The sequence below is a fragment of the Homalodisca vitripennis genome, chromosome 2, assembly GCF_021130785.1.
Source record: "Homalodisca vitripennis isolate AUS2020 chromosome 2, UT_GWSS_2.1, whole genome shotgun sequence".
Lineage (NCBI taxonomy): Eukaryota > Metazoa > Arthropoda > Insecta > Hemiptera > Cicadellidae > Homalodisca > Homalodisca vitripennis.
Genome location: NC_060208.1, coordinates 102,227,385 through 102,245,353, shown reverse-complemented (window position 1 = coordinate 102,245,353; position 17,969 = coordinate 102,227,385). Strand labels below are relative to the sequence as shown.

At 35.1% G+C, this 17,969-nt stretch overlaps 1 protein-coding gene across 1 annotated transcript in view; it reads left to right on the top strand.

Moving 5' to 3' along the window:
* Positions 1-235: 235 nt before the first annotated feature.
* Positions 236-17,969, top strand: part of LOC124354478 (putative RNA-binding protein Luc7-like 2) — a 36,476-nt gene continuing 18,742 nt past the window's right edge. Inside the window, exons 1-2 of the mRNA XM_046804959.1 lie at positions 236-426; positions 13,866-13,960. Coding sequence (XP_046660915.1) covers positions 366-426; positions 13,866-13,960 — 156 coding nt within the window. The 5' untranslated portion in view covers positions 236-365. The remainder of the gene's footprint in view (positions 427-13,865; positions 13,961-17,969) is intronic.

The window sequence follows — 17,969 nt, the reverse complement described above, 5'->3', positions numbered from 1 at the left end:
TAAGAGAGATACATAATATATCTGATAAATTTGTTGCAATGCTAATTAAGTTAAAGAATTTCTGAGAAGATCGAAGATCTAAGCATAATATTAACAAATGTATTTTATGTATGTTTTATGTATATAACAAATCCAAGTTTTATTTCATTGTCTTTGATTTTTAGTATTTGTACTGTTTATTACTGATGAAGTAAAAGAACCAATCGACGGACCAATAAGAATTTAGATTCAGTAAGCGTCCAACCAAGACCAAGAAAGAGGTCGACCGATTGTGAAGTTAAGTTGATTGATCCATTTGCTGAGGTGGTGTATGCTTTTAGGATTCAATATTTTGAAGAAAGAAGAAATTGCAAGTTTTCTTCAAAATGACGGCCCACGATCAAATGAGGGCTATGCTGGACCAATTAATGGGAACAGGGCGCAATGGTAAGTAATAAAATACCGAAAAAAACTCGCGTTGTCAAGCCAACCTTTCATCTATCAACATTCTTTATAAATTAGCATTGTATCCGAGCTGCTGTAATGGCGAAAAAGATTTCTGAATCGCCCAATTCGAATGTCACTATACTCTTGACTCAATTATGTAAATTTAATATCAACATGATACTTTCAAATATTATGCTAAGTAGGCTTTGTCAAGCTAATTTAGCCTATTTACATGTAATGTGTTACCTTACATATTTTGTGAGAATCTGACATCTTAAAAGGTTGAAGGTCTGCAGTATAATTAGCGGCCACCAACAAAATTGTATGATGATTATCAAATTATATGCAATCATCGATATTCATGACCATCCAAAGGACTGAAAGCAAAATGTCTGACCATATAACTTAACCCTTAAAGCGCTAATTTAAATTACTGTCAAACGATAAGAGAAAAAAAATATTTTTTTTTTTTAATTTCCCAATGCTAATTTTTTTTCATATTCCTTGGTATTACCTTTATAAGAAAAAATAATAAACATGTAATATTACATATTTTTGAGAATTTTATACGCACAAAAACATTTAAAATTTTGAATAAACTGCATTGGAGGATAATGTACATAGGAACACTATTTTGACAGATTACATTACATTTATACAGGTTATTTATAATGAGTAAGTTGTAACTGAAGTTTCTGTATAATTAGTACATAAAAATGAAAAAGTTCAGTATAAGATTTTGAAATGTAATAATATGAAATTCAACACAAACTTATTTATACGATAGGCTACAAGGGAAATGAAACAAATATTGTACTTATAAACCTTATTTACTTAGAATAAATAAACTGGACTTGTATGGTGAAACTGGTATAAAATACAAAACAAATAATTGAAAAAAAATATTACACATAACTTAATATGGTACTTTGGGATTATACCGACCACACCAGTATGAAGAACACAAAAATAGAAATTTATAGAAACAAACATGATAGAACGAAAAAACAACTCTTCAATTACAAAATTACAAACTTACAAGCATTTCCAGGTATTGTGATCGGTATTGTTGTCGCTGTTATCTTATCTTTCTCGAGAATCCTGATTACGGCAGGCCGCGCGCGGCATCACGCGATTTGCACGGTACATAATTGCCTTTCCATTTCAATTCAATTTATATTTCTGATTAGCCCCTCTAGAATTTGATATTTTACTGATAGGTACTATCTCGAGGGATGTTTTTCTTTCGTCGACATCAGCGCGGGGCAGCACCGAAGGTGCTGTCGAAGCCCGCGCTGATGGCCGGAGGCACTCGCATTTTGGGTGGCGGAATGTGATCAAGAATAAAAACAAGTTTTGAGTGTTTTTTTAATAAAGAGTTTAGTTTGGTAAATGTTTGTTTTTGTTAAATTTTTGTGTTTGGAGAAATGTAGAGGTAAAACACGAAAGTACAACAAAGCGATGCACCAGCTGAACGGGCGGCGAGGCTCTGCAATCACGTTATCTACTAGACGCTCGACTTTGACCTCTGTCTGAGGATGGGGAGGGGTTTGCGATAAGACAATTCCTGTTTTATACTGACGAAATAGTCTTCTACGCTAATCTAGTAATCAGTAGAAGCAAAATGTTAAATAACGATTCATGTCTGGGTGTGGTCGGTATAATCCCAAAGTACCCTTAATATACCAAAAATGCGCTTAAACTACGTTTTCATAGTAAAATGATAAAAGTTGGAAAATCAGTTCACGTAAATAACAAACTAAAACACTATTAGAATAACAACGGACTGATTCAAAACACTTTGTTTAACAATATAACCAACATACGACCAACACACTTAGTTAAACAGCTGAATGAAACGAACGTGTCTGTAGGCGCATGCCGCGTCACAGGCCATACAAAAAATGGCGGCGATTGCTTTCAACCCGAGTAGATACCGTTACAACGTCCACCAACGGTGACAAAGCGTTTTGTCTAGTCCCGACAGTCGAAAGGAACATTGACCTGCTCTCTTACGGAAGTTTTAACAACTAATTCTTTGCCATTTCAAAAGTGAAGCTTTTGCGTTTGTAGACGTTATCCGCATTTAAAGCATCAGCAGTTCCGCGTCTATAGGCGTTAGCCACGTTGGAAGGGTTAATAGATATTTCAAAGAACAATGTGGTTTGGTCACTGTTCTTGCTGCCATTAGTCAATAACGAAACACAAGATTTTAATTCTGAGTTTATTTCTAAATACGTTTTTACTTTGAAAAAATTTTGAACGATGATGTTGAATTGAATTAAGTTTTAGCCTTCGAAAATGTTAATATAAAGAAGCTATATTTTTATAGCCTGTGTAGAGGAAATTAAGGTAATTGTCACATTAACAGCCGGAGCGGCAAAATACGAGTTTCGCGTTATTAACGTATTGGAATCATCCTATAGAACAAAACAATATAAGGTTTGACAGGGTGGAAATGAGAAATAACTAAGTTCTAGAACATAAAAAATGGAACAAATGTTTAAGCGCGGAGCAATATTTCCATGTTCTACATCCACATCGGGCATCACGTGACCTTTTGTGACTATGATTCAACCTTGTGATGACATCATTGGATGCGGCGCCATCTTTGGAAATGTAAATGAAAAATAATACTGAAATGAGCAGAATTTTGATTCAAATGAAGAATGCTTTTCTTAAATTTCAAGCTACAAATTAATTATACTAGTTGTTATGTAGTTGAGACGAGTGCCTCCGGCCATCAGCGCGAGTTGTAGCAGCTTCTTCGGTGCCTGCCCCGCTCTGATATCAACGAAAGAAAAACGTCCCTCAAGATAGTACCTATAAGTAAAATATCAAATTCTAGAGGGGCTGAAATATGAATCAGAAATATAAATTGAAAAGTATTGCAAATAAATTTATGTAAAGTGTAAAAACCGTAATAAATCATGAATACCTCTTATATAAATAGACATTAATAGAGAACATAACCAAATGTGTGTTGGCCGGTAGAGCTGAGTGGCAGCAACAAAAAAGTGGTGGAGCCTGGTATGTGGGAGGATGTTTTTGTCCTTAAAAAGGAATTCTGCCAGGTACTCGATAAAATGGTCACCCTGGACACCATAACGAGGGATATTCGCCCTAACCTATCGCCGGTGTCTTTCAGTGGTGTTTGTTTGTACACCAGTATCAGGGTCAACAAAATTAATAGATTGATTGATGGAGAAGTGCCTGAATCCCTCTTCTAACAGTCGCTAACATTTGCCATACCTGGCAGAACCCATTCTTTAATAACGTCAAGTAGGGTGTTCCTTTCATTTTGTTTAACAGGAACAAGGAAGTAATCTCTGCCCTGCCTCCGATTCCCCTCAAAAAACCTACTGTTCCTGAATTCTTTCGCCGCGATTGTATTTTCTCCTTCCAAATTTGGCTTATCAATTTCAACAACACTGTCAGAGGACTGCCAATTTTCTTTGACGTCGTTGAAATGTGATGGAAATACACTTCGCGGCAGAAAGAATACCAGTCTACCACTGAATGTGTAGAAACGCCAAACTCCAATGAATTGTAGCGTTGTCTCTGTGGCTTCAAATGCAACAACATGGTCACCAAAACAAAATATGTATCTATGTCTAATCGTGTTCTTTCAAAAAAGGAACCTGGCCGGACTGATTAAAAAAAAAATTCCAACATTTAAAACTTTTTTATTACTTTTACGAATTTTTTTTTGTAACGAAACATCGCCCGGTTTAAAAACAATACACAACCGCACGACAAACAAATACACTCATTATTAAAATTTCTGTGTTCTATTAAAAATAAAATAATCTTGTTTTGGTCAAAACGTAAACTCCTAACATGCCCAACAAAACAGTCCAACACACACAATTCACTACGATTCGTCTAACTAGTGGATGGATAGTTGATTGACAAGCACTCACTCGATCTGAACTACAGTACACAATAACTCGTGAAGCACTGGACTACAGCCCCGTAGCGCTCAGTTAACAGATATGCTATCAGTCCCAGATAACATTGAAGTACACAGATTTCGAGACACACAGCACACAAACAGAACATTAAAATATTGAAAACTGAATTATTTATGAATATACCCCTTAAAACCATATATATTTTCAGGAGAATGAGTAGAATATGTTAATAACGTCAAATTCGTGATTTGCCGGGTTGGCCTTTTAACCCATTGCGGATCATATTGTTTTGGCGCGCGGGCACCAGCGGGCACGAATTAATTTACAGTCAGCGGCCGCATGAACAGCAATGGTGCACCACATCGTATCGCTCGCTATTGTATACTAGAAAATTCAGCTGTGAAGGTATTCGTTCAGATGGAACATGGGCCTGCTGGGGTATCCGTGATGTAGGAACGATAACATGCGAGCAAGGTTCCGGGGTGACAGGGATGATATCTGAATCATAGTCTAAAGCGGCTCGGGCGAAGCGATTACAACATCTGGGCCATTGTTTAGACTAAACCTGCCAACATGTACTCTGCGCCGTTTAGTTCTGTGTCACTAACAGGGTCCGATTAACCAGTAGGCTAAGTAGGCTGCAGCCTAGGGCGCGAGACCGGTGACGATTTTAGGGGGGCGCTTCGGAGTTCAAGATGAAGTGCTTTTTATATGTAGTAAATAAAATGGTATGGTCTAAAAACTTCACTATACATTTTTTGTACATTATTTACACATCCACCTAGACCTTAGATTTACTCCATTTACTTAAAAATAACTATTAAGTAGAAAAAGAAATTAATTAATAGCGATTAGTGACAACGCATAGTAATTATCGTAACTGTAGGGAAACTAAAAGGGAAATTTTGCTTCGCGCGAGGGGCGCCGCCGGCGCCGCCCTTCGCCGTTTGCAACACTGACGCTCTCTGACAGATAGAGACAGAGTGTAGCTGCAGCTGCAGTCAGTCGTCTCCTCGTCTGCACTGTTTGTTTTAGGCCTATGGCCTATGAATTATTTGGACTTTCGTTGTGATTAATTGGTGTCATTGCTCGTTATTATAAACACTGACATTTTATTCGTAAGTCGAGTAGAGTGTTTGATACTGAAATATTAGAAGAAGCAGTGGTTTTGCTTGTTTTACATATGTAGGCTACATTATGAGTAAAAAACCAAGTGGTTCCGAATACCGTAAACGGGCCCCGGGAGCGTAATGAACGGGAAAGTGCTCTTCTAAATAAAATTCATAGACTAGACGATTTTTTTCAATAAACCCCGAAACTCCCAGTTGTTCTGCTGAGACATTGCCGGTCGTCACGGGAACTGAACGAAACGTTGTGAGTGAGGACAGCGTGTTATAGTGGAAGTGGAAGTGATTCAGCAGCCTGCCAGTGCCACTGCTACCGATGTCTCAGACACCACAACGGAAATTGCACCTGTACACGTCCCTTCACCACCATCAACCGAGCAAATAGCAGATTTGGGACATCAGTTGCAAGATTTGTGTACCAGCAAATAAAGAGTTAACCGATTCAAAAAATCTTGATGATCCCGCTTTATGGCTGGTAAATGAGGCATTTGCGTGAATACTTTGCAGTGCACAGCATCAATCAAAATGACAGTGGGGATTTTTCCCAATCAAAGCGGCAGTATTCTGACCAAAACCGTTATTTGAACAAAGCTTGTTTTTTCAAAAAACTTGTAAATGAGGAGATTGTAAAAAGAACTCATTTAGTTTATTCCAAATCAACTGGCTATGTATACTGTGCTCCTTGTAAGCTCTATGGGGGGACGACTGCCTTAGCTACATGCGGCTTTAATGATTGGAAAAATTCACACAAAAATTCAAGAACCACATGATAATAGTCTAGAGCACAGAGAATGTGTGAACAAATATTTGACCCGGATGAATGCACCTCAGAGAATTGATGCAAAACTACTTGAGCAGCATCAAGTAGAAGTGAAGTATTGGAGAGATGTATTGTCAAGAGTTGTTGAAGTAGTTAAGTATTTAACTTCTCGAGGGCTTCCGTTTTATGGTGAAAATGAAATTTTGGGGTCAACCAGTAATGGTAATTTCCTTGGCTGTATCGAGCTTTTTGTGCAAGTTTGATCCTTTCATGGCTGACCATGTTGCTCGTTTCGGAAATAAAGGTAAAGGAGTGCCCTCATACTTATCTTCCACGATCGTTAACGAGTTTATTACTCTGTTAGCTGACAATGTTAAATCCAAAATCGCGTCAGATATCAAGAATTCTAAGTATTTTTCGATTATTGTCGACTCTACTCCAGATGTTTCCAATGTGGATCAATTGACTTTTGTCATTCGTTTTGTAGCACCTGACGGGTCACCTAATGAGCGGTTCATAACGTTCATCCCAAAATTGTGGCCATAAAGGGGAAGATATGGAGAAGGCTGTGATAAATACTCTTGAAAGTTTGAACTTAAATATCAGTGACTGTAGAGGTCAGAGTTACGACAATGCAAGTAACAGTTGTCTGGGTGTTACAAGGGGCTTCAAAAATCGAATCAAAGAGCAAAATCCTCTTGCTCACTACGTTCCTTGCGCAGCTCATTCGTTTACAGCTAGTACGGTCGACCGCTGCAAAAAGTAGTAGTAGTTCTGTTGAATATTTTGCCCTGGCACAGCAAAAATGTACAACTTTTTCCATTCATCTACACACAGATGGGGAAATTCCTCTTGTCGCAATATGACAAAGAATTTTGACAGTCAACCCCTTTCGAAAACTCGCTGGAGTGCAAGAGCATGCCAGTAAAGCCATGGCACAAGTCATATAACAAATAATCACAGCGTTACAAGACATCACTTCAAACGAGAAAATAAAAAAGACGTACGACTTGAAGCCAAACAACTGATAGAGAAGCTCCAGTCTTTGGAAATGACCATGATGATTTGTTTTTGGAATAAAGTACTCATGAAGTTTCATACATCAGTGTACGACTTCAATCTGAAGATGGAGACTTAGATCAGTACAGCACTTTTCGTACGAGCTCCTAGACTTTTCTAAGTTCATTAAGAAATGAGGAAACAATTTTCTAACTTGAAAGTGAGGCAAAGCTTATGTGCAATTCTCAAGAGTACAAACAAGACAATACACAGGAAAAAGAAACCAAAATCCCTTTTGGAGAAAGCAAAGAGGGGCACACTGAGTTTGATGGGCAGGAAATCATTCCTGATAAATTGTTACTACAAAGCAATTGATACACTCCTAGGGCAACTAACAAGGAGAAAATCAATTTATGTCACACTACGAGACTCCTTCAACTTTTTTATGGAATTTGAATAAAAATTGAGAGTTCAATCTTGAAGGAAAAGGCAACAAAGCTAATGAATGAATATTCAACAACCTAGATGATTCATTTCCAGATGAGTGTTTTGTATCTTCAAAAATTTTTAAAAGATGATAATTACATTCTATGAAGAGGAAAATGTACTGTTCAGACAGAATGGAGGAAAAGAAGAAAGTCAAACCGACCGGGACTAAAGCCTACATGCTATTGAAACATGTAAAAACCCTAAAAACTTGAATCTCTTTTTCCGAACGTGGAAGTGGCATTGCGGATCTTCTTGAGCATGGCGGTGTCTAATTGCAGCGGAGAAAGATCCTTTTTGCTCTTACTCGAGTCAAGAATTATTGAGGTCGACTCTACGGCAAGAAAAACTCCAGGCACTCGCTCTCTCTTATTTATAGAAAGTGACTATGTACAGCTCGTTCCGTTTGATGACTTGATCGATGCGTTTGCCTCATCAAAAGCACGGAAGAAAGACTTTGTTTAATCAGGGAATATATCGTCATGAGAAAATAAAAAGTTCTTTTGTTAACAGTAGGCCTAATAATTTTATAGTTCTAGCTCATTGTTTTGTTATTGTGAATTAAATGTTCAAGGTCACCAAGTTGTATACCAAAGTCTAATGTCATTTCTATGTAACATAATGTACTTGAATAAATCTAAACCAGAGAAAGTTGATGACCAATTTGAACCATGTTCATTGATTTATTATAAATCCTTTTCAGTGATTTACAGTTAAAACGCTAATTAAACAGGCTATACGTAGCTACTAAGCTTTCTTATTAAAATGGACAACAATAAAATCTCCATTATTATGGCAGCATTTATACTGAAGTAAGAGATAAAAATTCACATAATTTTAACAGCCTTAAAATTACAGTATGCATTTTAATTTATTTTGAAAAAAATAAGCCTACAGATTTTTTGAAAGTAACATTACAAAGTGCTGAACTTTGAATTTTGTGACTATTTAATGCTAGTAATCTACAAAAAATGTATAAGAATTAAAAACTCATGTAAAGGTTTGGCTGTAGCTAGGACACATTTTTGTATGTCCTACAAAACCAGTGGTAAATAAGAACCCTTGATTCTCTTTAAAGAATGTTACCTACAAGTCTACAACAATAGACCATATTCCATTTTAAAGATACAAATAAATGCTCAGCAGTAAGCATCCTTATCCCTTTGCAAGTTTGCACTTTCTATAATTTTTGCTGTTTTTTGTTCGTTTGTTTGTGTGTTTTTAGGAAATGATAGCAAACAGCATAGTTCTTTTAACCGTTGAATTTGAACATATTACATAGCAGTTTATACATACATGTATCATTAGACCTTTGAAACAATAATATAAAGTTTATAGTTAGTTGCTGAATGTTGTTCTTTTCCTAAAGTTTAATACTCTAAAATGGTCTCTCTCTGTAATGGTCTTTAAATTTATGTAAGTTGAAATTTTATTACAAAAATATAATATGGCCGCTATACAGCAGAACACTTTTTATTATTGAAAATTGACAGAGGGAAGCCGGCCGGAGGGGGGGCGTGAAAGTACAAGATAGCCTACGGGCGCCAAAAACCTTAATCGGGCCCTGGTCACTAACCTCAAAAGTATTCATAACAACTAAGGAAAACACCCAATCAGAAGCGCTAAAAAGCAGAGAGTAAACTCATATGAATGATTTTTCAACTTAGACATACAACTGCGATCTGTAGGATATTTATAAAACTTTTGAAAACTCTAAACGTAGACCGTTGTTAAACACTCTTAGTTGACAAGTGAAGACGATCGCCTGATCTATCAGACATTAACAGAACTATTTGGAGGGAAATTTAAAAGCAAACCGCTTTTGCGACCTGAGCTCGTCATCGTGCCGTTAGGCCCGGCCGCTGCATGACGAGCCCAGCTCGTCAGTGATCCGCAATGGGTAACCTCATACAGTAGATACCAAAATGAATTTGTTTTTTTAAATCGTATAAAATAACTAAATTGTATATAAAGTAGTCTTGAGCCACATAGTTATAACTATTACTTCACATGGTACCACAAAGACTATCGAATCAACTATCGATTCAAAATATTTAAACTGTTGAATCGAAGGATAGAATTTAGTAAGCGGCCTACACTCATCATTCGGTTGTTTTTATCGAATAGTTCGATTGTTTTTGTCCAAAGGAATCAATTGAAATTACAATTGATTTAACTTAGTATATGATTTCAATTTATTAGTATAGTAATTTTGAAGTAAACAATAAACAGCAAGAAGTAACTAATTTTTGAGACTTTGAAAATAGCGATGAATATGAGGAAAGTATAAATATTGCTATCGTTATAGGTTATAAAAGATACAACACAACCTTTTGAGGATTGGATCTATCCTCTTCGTCAGGTGGGCATATTTTTTTTTTTTTTTTTTTAATACATACAAAAATAAAGAACAGAAACAAGTGAAGAAATTAAAGAAAAGGGTTCAAACATACCCATAAGCTGCCTGGAGTACTGTCCAGGCGTCACTGCACATTATGCAAGTTCCAAGGATAAATTACAAATATGAGGATCATAATCACACTAGCACGGGTTACAGTTGGATATTAACAAGAATGTCGATGTCGGTTCTTTCATCGGCACCCCTTAGTGTCATTTGAAACAATTGGACAAGAAGGCGATGGTTAGGAGGGGGAAGGGTTTAAAGTCAAGCCGCTTTCGGCCCTTAACTTTGGTCCTAGGCCGTAGTGTCATGGTGTGTTTGCGAACTTTATTGGTTGAGGTTTGTTTGATTTTTTTTTTTTTTTTAGGTTTCCTAGTTAGTTCTTTTTTTAATATTGGTACTCAAAGTGGTCTAACCTCAACTGAAGGTTGACTTAGCGGTTGGTCTGTTAATTTTATGTATGAAGCCTCGTTATGTTTGAAAAAATTTTGCTCAAATTCTTTCTTAAAGATATTGGTGAAAATGGGCGATAGAAGAGATCCTATCGCCATTCCCTCTCATCTTGACAGTAAATTTTATCCTTTAGTTCAAAATAGTTGCATTATTGTTTTTCAAAATCAAACTTATTGAGACTTCATACATCAAATCAGAAGGCCAACCGCTAATTCAACCTTTGGTTGAGGTACTCCCTGGGTACCATATTAAAAGAAAGAAGTAATTTTATACCATGTATTGAATTCTTTTATGAATGTTATAATTTATATAAAACTTACACATGAAAATTTCTTATAATTTATACTTGTATATTTTTAACTTTGTATCTGATGCCATTCATACTATACATTGTACTTTTAACGAATAAAGCTATCGATTGATAATCAAACAAACCTCAACCAACGAACTTGTCACACACACCATGACACTAAGGCCAGAAGCGGCTTGCCTTCTTTTATCACATTGTTGATTCTGGCAAGAGAGGAAACGACTTGATAGCAATCCCATACAAGTTTGGATTTGAACACACAAGAGTCCAGAGCCATCAGTGCTGCCTGACTGTCCGTGAAAATATTGATTGTCTTACTCCTATAATGCAGACGAAGATTCTCAAGAGCACATTCCGTAATGGCTGTAACCTCTGCCTGAAAAACTGTAGTATAAAGGACCCATAGGGACCACCAGCTCCCTGCATGGTCTCACCCCCACAATTCCAGCGCCTGTACCGCTTTTTGTTTTAGAGCCGTCTGTAAACCATTCAAGCTCCGCTGGTGGAAGAAGTTTCCTTCACTCCGACCAATCATCCTGTGAAATTTTTAGAATCTTTTAATGGATTGTGGAAAATTTTAATGAAATTGTTATTGGAAGAAATAACAAGAATTTGGATTGTGCAGTTGTGGGCTTTTTATTAAAAAAAGTTCTAGTTATGTTTTGGGATTGATGGATAATTTCTATGGTGACTGTTTGTAATCATGATTTGCTCCTAATTTAGGTATACTCTCTTCATTTAATTTTACAAGCATGATACTTTGATAAAAAATATATAGACCATATACGGTAAGGATTCTTAATTTAGAAAAATGCTGTTTTACAGATTCATTGCGTCCCAAATTTAACATTATTCTAATCGGTTTTGTTGTTGGTGAAGAATTTGGTCTAGATTTCTTTTAGTCGTAGCTCCATACATGTTTATAACATAAAAAATGTGTGAATTGATTAAAGCAAACTACATGGTTTCAATATTACATACCCTCTACATTTTTCATAGAGAGTAAAGACCAGAGGACATTTTATTTACTTACTACATGGGTCAACATGTTAATCTCAACTTAAGTGTTGGTCCAATATTAGTTCAAGAAATTTTGAGTTTTCTACTTGATTCAGTTTTGAATTTTCTAGATAAATATTTGGCTTTAATTTTGATCTATTTTGTTTTGTACAAAATGAAGTAAAATTGGTTTATTTTTTATTATTGTTAGTAGGAGACTTTTAGTGTCTGAAACTTCTTTTACAGTTGAAAGACATAAAATAAATGATTTAAGCTCAATTTCCTCTTGACTTTTACCTGAAATTGTGATGTTGGTATCGTCAGCGTAAAGGCACACTTAGCCATCCACCTCTATCACACCCGGCAACCCCTTTAACACATTCACTGCGGATGACAAAATTACCGGCGACAAAAAATGCAGGAATTTTGTTTTGTTTTTTACTTACCCAAAACGGAGTCAGGATAGCCGAAAGGGTTGTCCAAGGTATCCCGGAAGCTTCGTTGGCCGGAATGGGTGACGTCATGTCCATGCTGAGTCTGCTCGTCATCCGCACCGGGTGCCGTTCCCTGTGTTTTATGTGCTCGCAGCGCACTAAGTTTTGCAACAAACATTCGCGAATTACACGTATATAGTACATGAATGACACGTAGATAGTACATCAATTACACGTATTAGGGTGGGGTGGCCCACTGGGGGTGGGGGATGCCGCCTTCACCGTCCCTAGAACTGTTCGAACTCAACTCATTGTCTTCATCAGATGAAAAATTATCGTCAATAACATTATCATCTACCTCCCGGGAAGGGATACACATACACTCACACAGTCAACAGACACTATAACCCACTCACACAATATCGCAAAGCATACACAACAAACGAAAATGGCGAACCGGCGACGAATCACACCAACTGACTCACTGAAACAGGCACACCTCGCTACGAATTTTTACAGCCTTCCCGGGCTCAGCTCACACTGAGGTAATATGAAAGCAGCTGCCGTATGCCAAGCTCGCTCGTCCACTGCCTGGCACGCCATTTTCGCATGACGAGCATGCTCGTCACCCGCAGTGAATCTGTTAAATAGCAAAGAAATAGGAGAGGGTCAAATATAGATCCCTTTGGGACTCCCATGTTTTATAGTTTTAAGGTTTGAATAAAATTGTGGGTGTATTTATATTTGCTGTTTAAATAACTAAAACTTATTTGAATTTGAAAACATTGTTTTCTGTTTTTTTAAATATGATTTGAACCATTCATGTTCCTTATTTTGAACAATTGTACAAGTACATTAAGTTATTCATCATGTGACACACTGTCGAATATTTTAGAATAGTCAAGGAAAATTCCAATGACTTTTTCATTTCTGTCAACCAAATCTATTATTGATTCAATTTAAATTAACACATGCAGTTATCGTAGATTTCTGTGGTCGGAAACTATGTTGCTCATCATCCAATATGTGATTACTCTCCAGGTAATCTAAAAGTTGGTTATATACTTCTTTAACGATATAGGTCGGTAACTTGGACTATTTAAATCCCCCTTTTTTATAGAGTATTTAACAACTTTACCAGTTTTTAATTTGGATAGGAAAAGGCCAGATATCATTGATGAATTGACAATGTGGGTTAGTGGTTTGGAAATTAGAGGAAAAGACTGTTTAATGGGGGTGATTGGTATATCATCAGTTCCTGTTAAGAATTTGTTCTCGAAAGCCATTACAATCGTTTTTAAATTTCTTTCATCAACCTCTTTAAATTTAAAATGATTTGAGGCTTGAGGCATTTTTTCAAGATCCGATTAATTAACAAAATAAGAAATGAAAACACTTAAAACTATGTACACAAGGATGCATGAACATGTTCAATATTTGAGCTTGACCTCATTATATAAGGTGGGCATGATACTGATTTGACATGAAATAACCCACTTGCCCCTTTAACCCTCTCAAAAATGGGCTTCTAAAAAACAACCCTGTTTGTATTATAGGGGAGAACAACCGTTACCAGGTGAAGTTTACTGATCCCAAGGTTTGCAAGAGTTTCCTGCTGGCCTGTTGTCCTCATGAGATCCTTTCGTCAACTGTAAGTACAGACTGAGATTACTCACTCTGCTTAGAATAATTCATATAAAAAATACTCTGAATAATGAGTTGGTAATTGGACCGTGTGTTTTCCAATTAAAAATCTGAGTAAAATGTAAATGCATCCAGTTTATGATAAAGAAAGAGTTTTAAATACTATTTTACATCATGTGTTGTAAAGAAATTGTTTACCATAATCTTAATTAGGTACAATTCGGTTTATATGATTTCTCAAGAATTTTATTAGCTTTTAGGACCGACTTCAGATTATACGTTAACTGTATTGCAAATTAAAAAACCCACCTGGTTTTATTGCTATTGCTTAATTATGTAAATATTCAATACTTTTAACAAGTCAGCTGTAGTGATTTCATGAAGGTCAAAATAATGTCCATTTATAGACCTAACATTTTTGTTGTTTCAATTTCATGTTAGTAGCCATTTTATTGCAAATATGTTCTTACAAGTCCAGAAAAATTTTTGTTTCTCTTACAAAACATTGAAAAACAATTAACAACTCAAGAACTGAATGATCCCATCTATATTTTTACTATCAATTAAGCTAGAACAAAGTTGATTTATAGAACAATTTTAATTCTAACATTGAAATTAATTAACAAGTCCATTTTTAAATCTCCATTTACTCTTTGGTTTTTGAAAGTATTGTTTAACCCTTTTACTGCCGGCCATTTTTTTATCGTACCAGTCAAAATTGCCAAGGGGGAAAATCGCTGTTGTGCATTCATTTACAAAAAATGCTGTATCTTTTTTATTTTTCATTAGATTTGCATTAATTTTTACTTTATTTACTCGTATTTAAATGCTGTTTTTCAAGTAATAAAAAGAAATTTTAATTTGAAACAAACTCATTATTTAATTTTAAAAATTATGTAAATAAAAAATAAATAAAAAAATAAAAATTGTGTTTGGCATCTGATAATTTATTTTTAAAATTATACTAAAATTTTGAGCATGATATCATTATAAACTAGAGCAATTACTTAGAACATATACCAAATTTGAAGGTGCTACCTTGAAACATAGCTGCACTATGAGGATTTTCCCAAAACTGGTAGGCCTCCTCTAGGCCTACCAGTGGAAGATGAAGGTAAACTTATCTGTGCCACATCCCCCTCACTATCTAATAACTCCTCATTATCTGATGGTAAGATACAGTCAGGATCGTCATCAGTGTCACCCACATCACTTTGATTGTCATCAATAGCCCTAACAATAATATCAGAATCGTTCTCGGCATCTGAATCTGACAAATTCTGAAGGAAATCGTCACTCAGTTCGTCTTGCACTTGTACACCACCATCGATTAGACTGTTAATTATTGTTCCCTCACTCACAGGAGAGTTAGATGTAACTCTTTTACTCATTTTATCCTTGATCAACAAAAGTAACACTTCAAAAAACTTTCGATAACATTGTAAACAACAACAATGAACGAAGATTTCAGTAATCTAACCCGATCATCTGGTTTTGACAGCTGTCTAGGTAGTTCGTCAATTCTAGTCAAAGACGACGAAAATAGAAATCCAAAGTTCTTCAAATGGCTTCTTTCATTATCCTTTCCTCCTAAACAACCAAAATACCGAATATTTCGGCATTTGAACATAACAGTAGCCAGTAACAATAAAAAAAACAGACATCCGACATATCGGACGTTGGCGTTTTCGGCAAAAATGCCGACGTCCGATATGTCGGACGTCGGCAGTAAAAGGGTTAAAATTCAGTGTTTATAGTATACTTACGAATTGCGTTATTCTGTGGTAATTTGTTTCAAACTGTTAGTATTTAAACCTTGTATTAACAGAATGTCTTAATATTTATATTTTATGGAACGAATCAAACAAATATTATCAACTTTAAGGTTTACAATATTTTTGAACTGATTTAAAAATAAATTTGTACAAATTTCAATAATTAGTTTTAGTATGTTCTAGTTTTTTCTAAAATGTTACCAGGTTTATTATGAAGTGACAATTAAATAATGGATTACTCTTATAAAATTAACCTATTTTTTAAGTTCAATTCAAATAACTTAATTTAGTACTTAATATTGTTACTGTAATGCCAAAATTAATTGTTAGTGATGTCTTCTGGTCTGTTGTAAGTACATATTATAATTCTCCTGTTCACTTTGAGAGCTGTAGTCTTGAATATGGTATGTCAGTTAAAACAATACCCATACCTTAACCAATGATATACTGTATAAGCTGGGAGGGAATGTTGGCAGAACTTGGTGAGTAGAATTATGAAATTTTTCTCCAGTAACCTACTTACCCTTACATACTTAAGGTTGAAGATACACAATTTGAGCTAAACAACTGTTTTTTGTTTTAGGTGTATTTGACATTAGGATGACTCATTTGTCTGAAAATTATAACTTATCTTACAGTTGACCGTTCCCACGCATATCACCGGAAATCCCATGTGGTAAAAGATAATTTCCCACATAACATGACAAAAGATCTTCCTATTACTGATTTTGTCCCTCATCACAAACTGTAGTTTGTAAAACAATTGTTAAATGCATTAAAATGTCAACTGAATGTCTGACAAGAGCATGTGCTTTATTTATAATTCTCGGTGGCCTGTTATTGATTCAAAACTGGTTGTCATAGCAACCGAACTCCATTTTCCGCTGTATGCTAGCACGCTTGACAGCATTTTCAGTGCGGGGAGGATGGCAGTTCAGTTCTTGAAATTTGTGCCTGTGCTCTGTTCCTATATCAAATTGCATGGAATATGTTACATCTTAAAATGTTTTATAGGGACTGTAAGATCACTTTACTAGGGATTTTAATTTTGTGTTGTTTTATTACGATTTTTTTTTTCATTAAATTGGAAAGTTTTATGTTTTCTATGAATTTATTTATTAAACAACATCTTTTAAGTCTTGAAAATAATCAGTTCTAACGTTTTACTTCTTATAATAATTTCAGAAATCATAATTCAAATAGGCCTTTAATTATTTAATCTTTAAGAGCTAATTGTACGCCAGGTGGAAATATAAAAATTTATATCTAGAACTCTAAAAGAGTTAAGGTCATAGAAGAAACGTTTCGGCAGCCGGTATGCATAAAACAGAACAGTGAATCCTCTTGATTACCACTTCATACTAAACTCTCTGTAATATCAGTGGGGAAAAAAGTTTGATAGTTTTGAGAACAACTTTAATAATATTCTCACACTCTTTTAATGCAATTAGTAATAACAGATAACTGACATTTTATTGATATTGGTTCCTTCTGAAAATACATATTAATTATTGGAAAACTGTTGCTCTTAATGTTTTTACCATAAAACTAAAATCAGTTGATAATGTGGTTACAATAAACAATATAATATGAACAGGCCTTTGATCAATTCATTCTCTTATACAAGGTTTTTTTTAATTTTTCATAATTGAATTGAACACCAACACAAATTAAATTTTTTTAAAGTAATCCGAGAAAAGGTTTTATTAATTTTATATAGTCATATCATACAAGAAAATACATAAAACTTAAAATATAATTTTACCAAGCTGTGTCATTCTTTGGGTGATTATCAAAGTGGCTGCCCTGTTGGCTAGGTTTTAATCGGTTATTTATCTGGTGTTTATAAAGATTTACTATATATCCTGAATGTGAAATCAGAATAAAAGTAGTTCACTACAGTATATTATTTTAAAATTTGTTAGTTCACTATCATGTTAAAATAATTTTTTGACATAGCGATTATAAGTAGTTGTAATAATATAGTATAAAAGTGGGAGTGAACTTGAATAGCACACGAATTACGCTTATGTAATTACAATATCACTGAGATTAACTTTAAAATTAAAATAATATAAACTTCAAATTGTGTATTATCTTCAGCCTAACTAAGTAAGAGAGTCAAATGTGATGTTGTCTGCGTACAGTCCCGACAACTTCTATGTTTATAACATGTTTAATTTTTTGTCACTACATTTCTAATTAAGTTTTATGAAGTCTGTCAGTAGACATGGCGTTTGA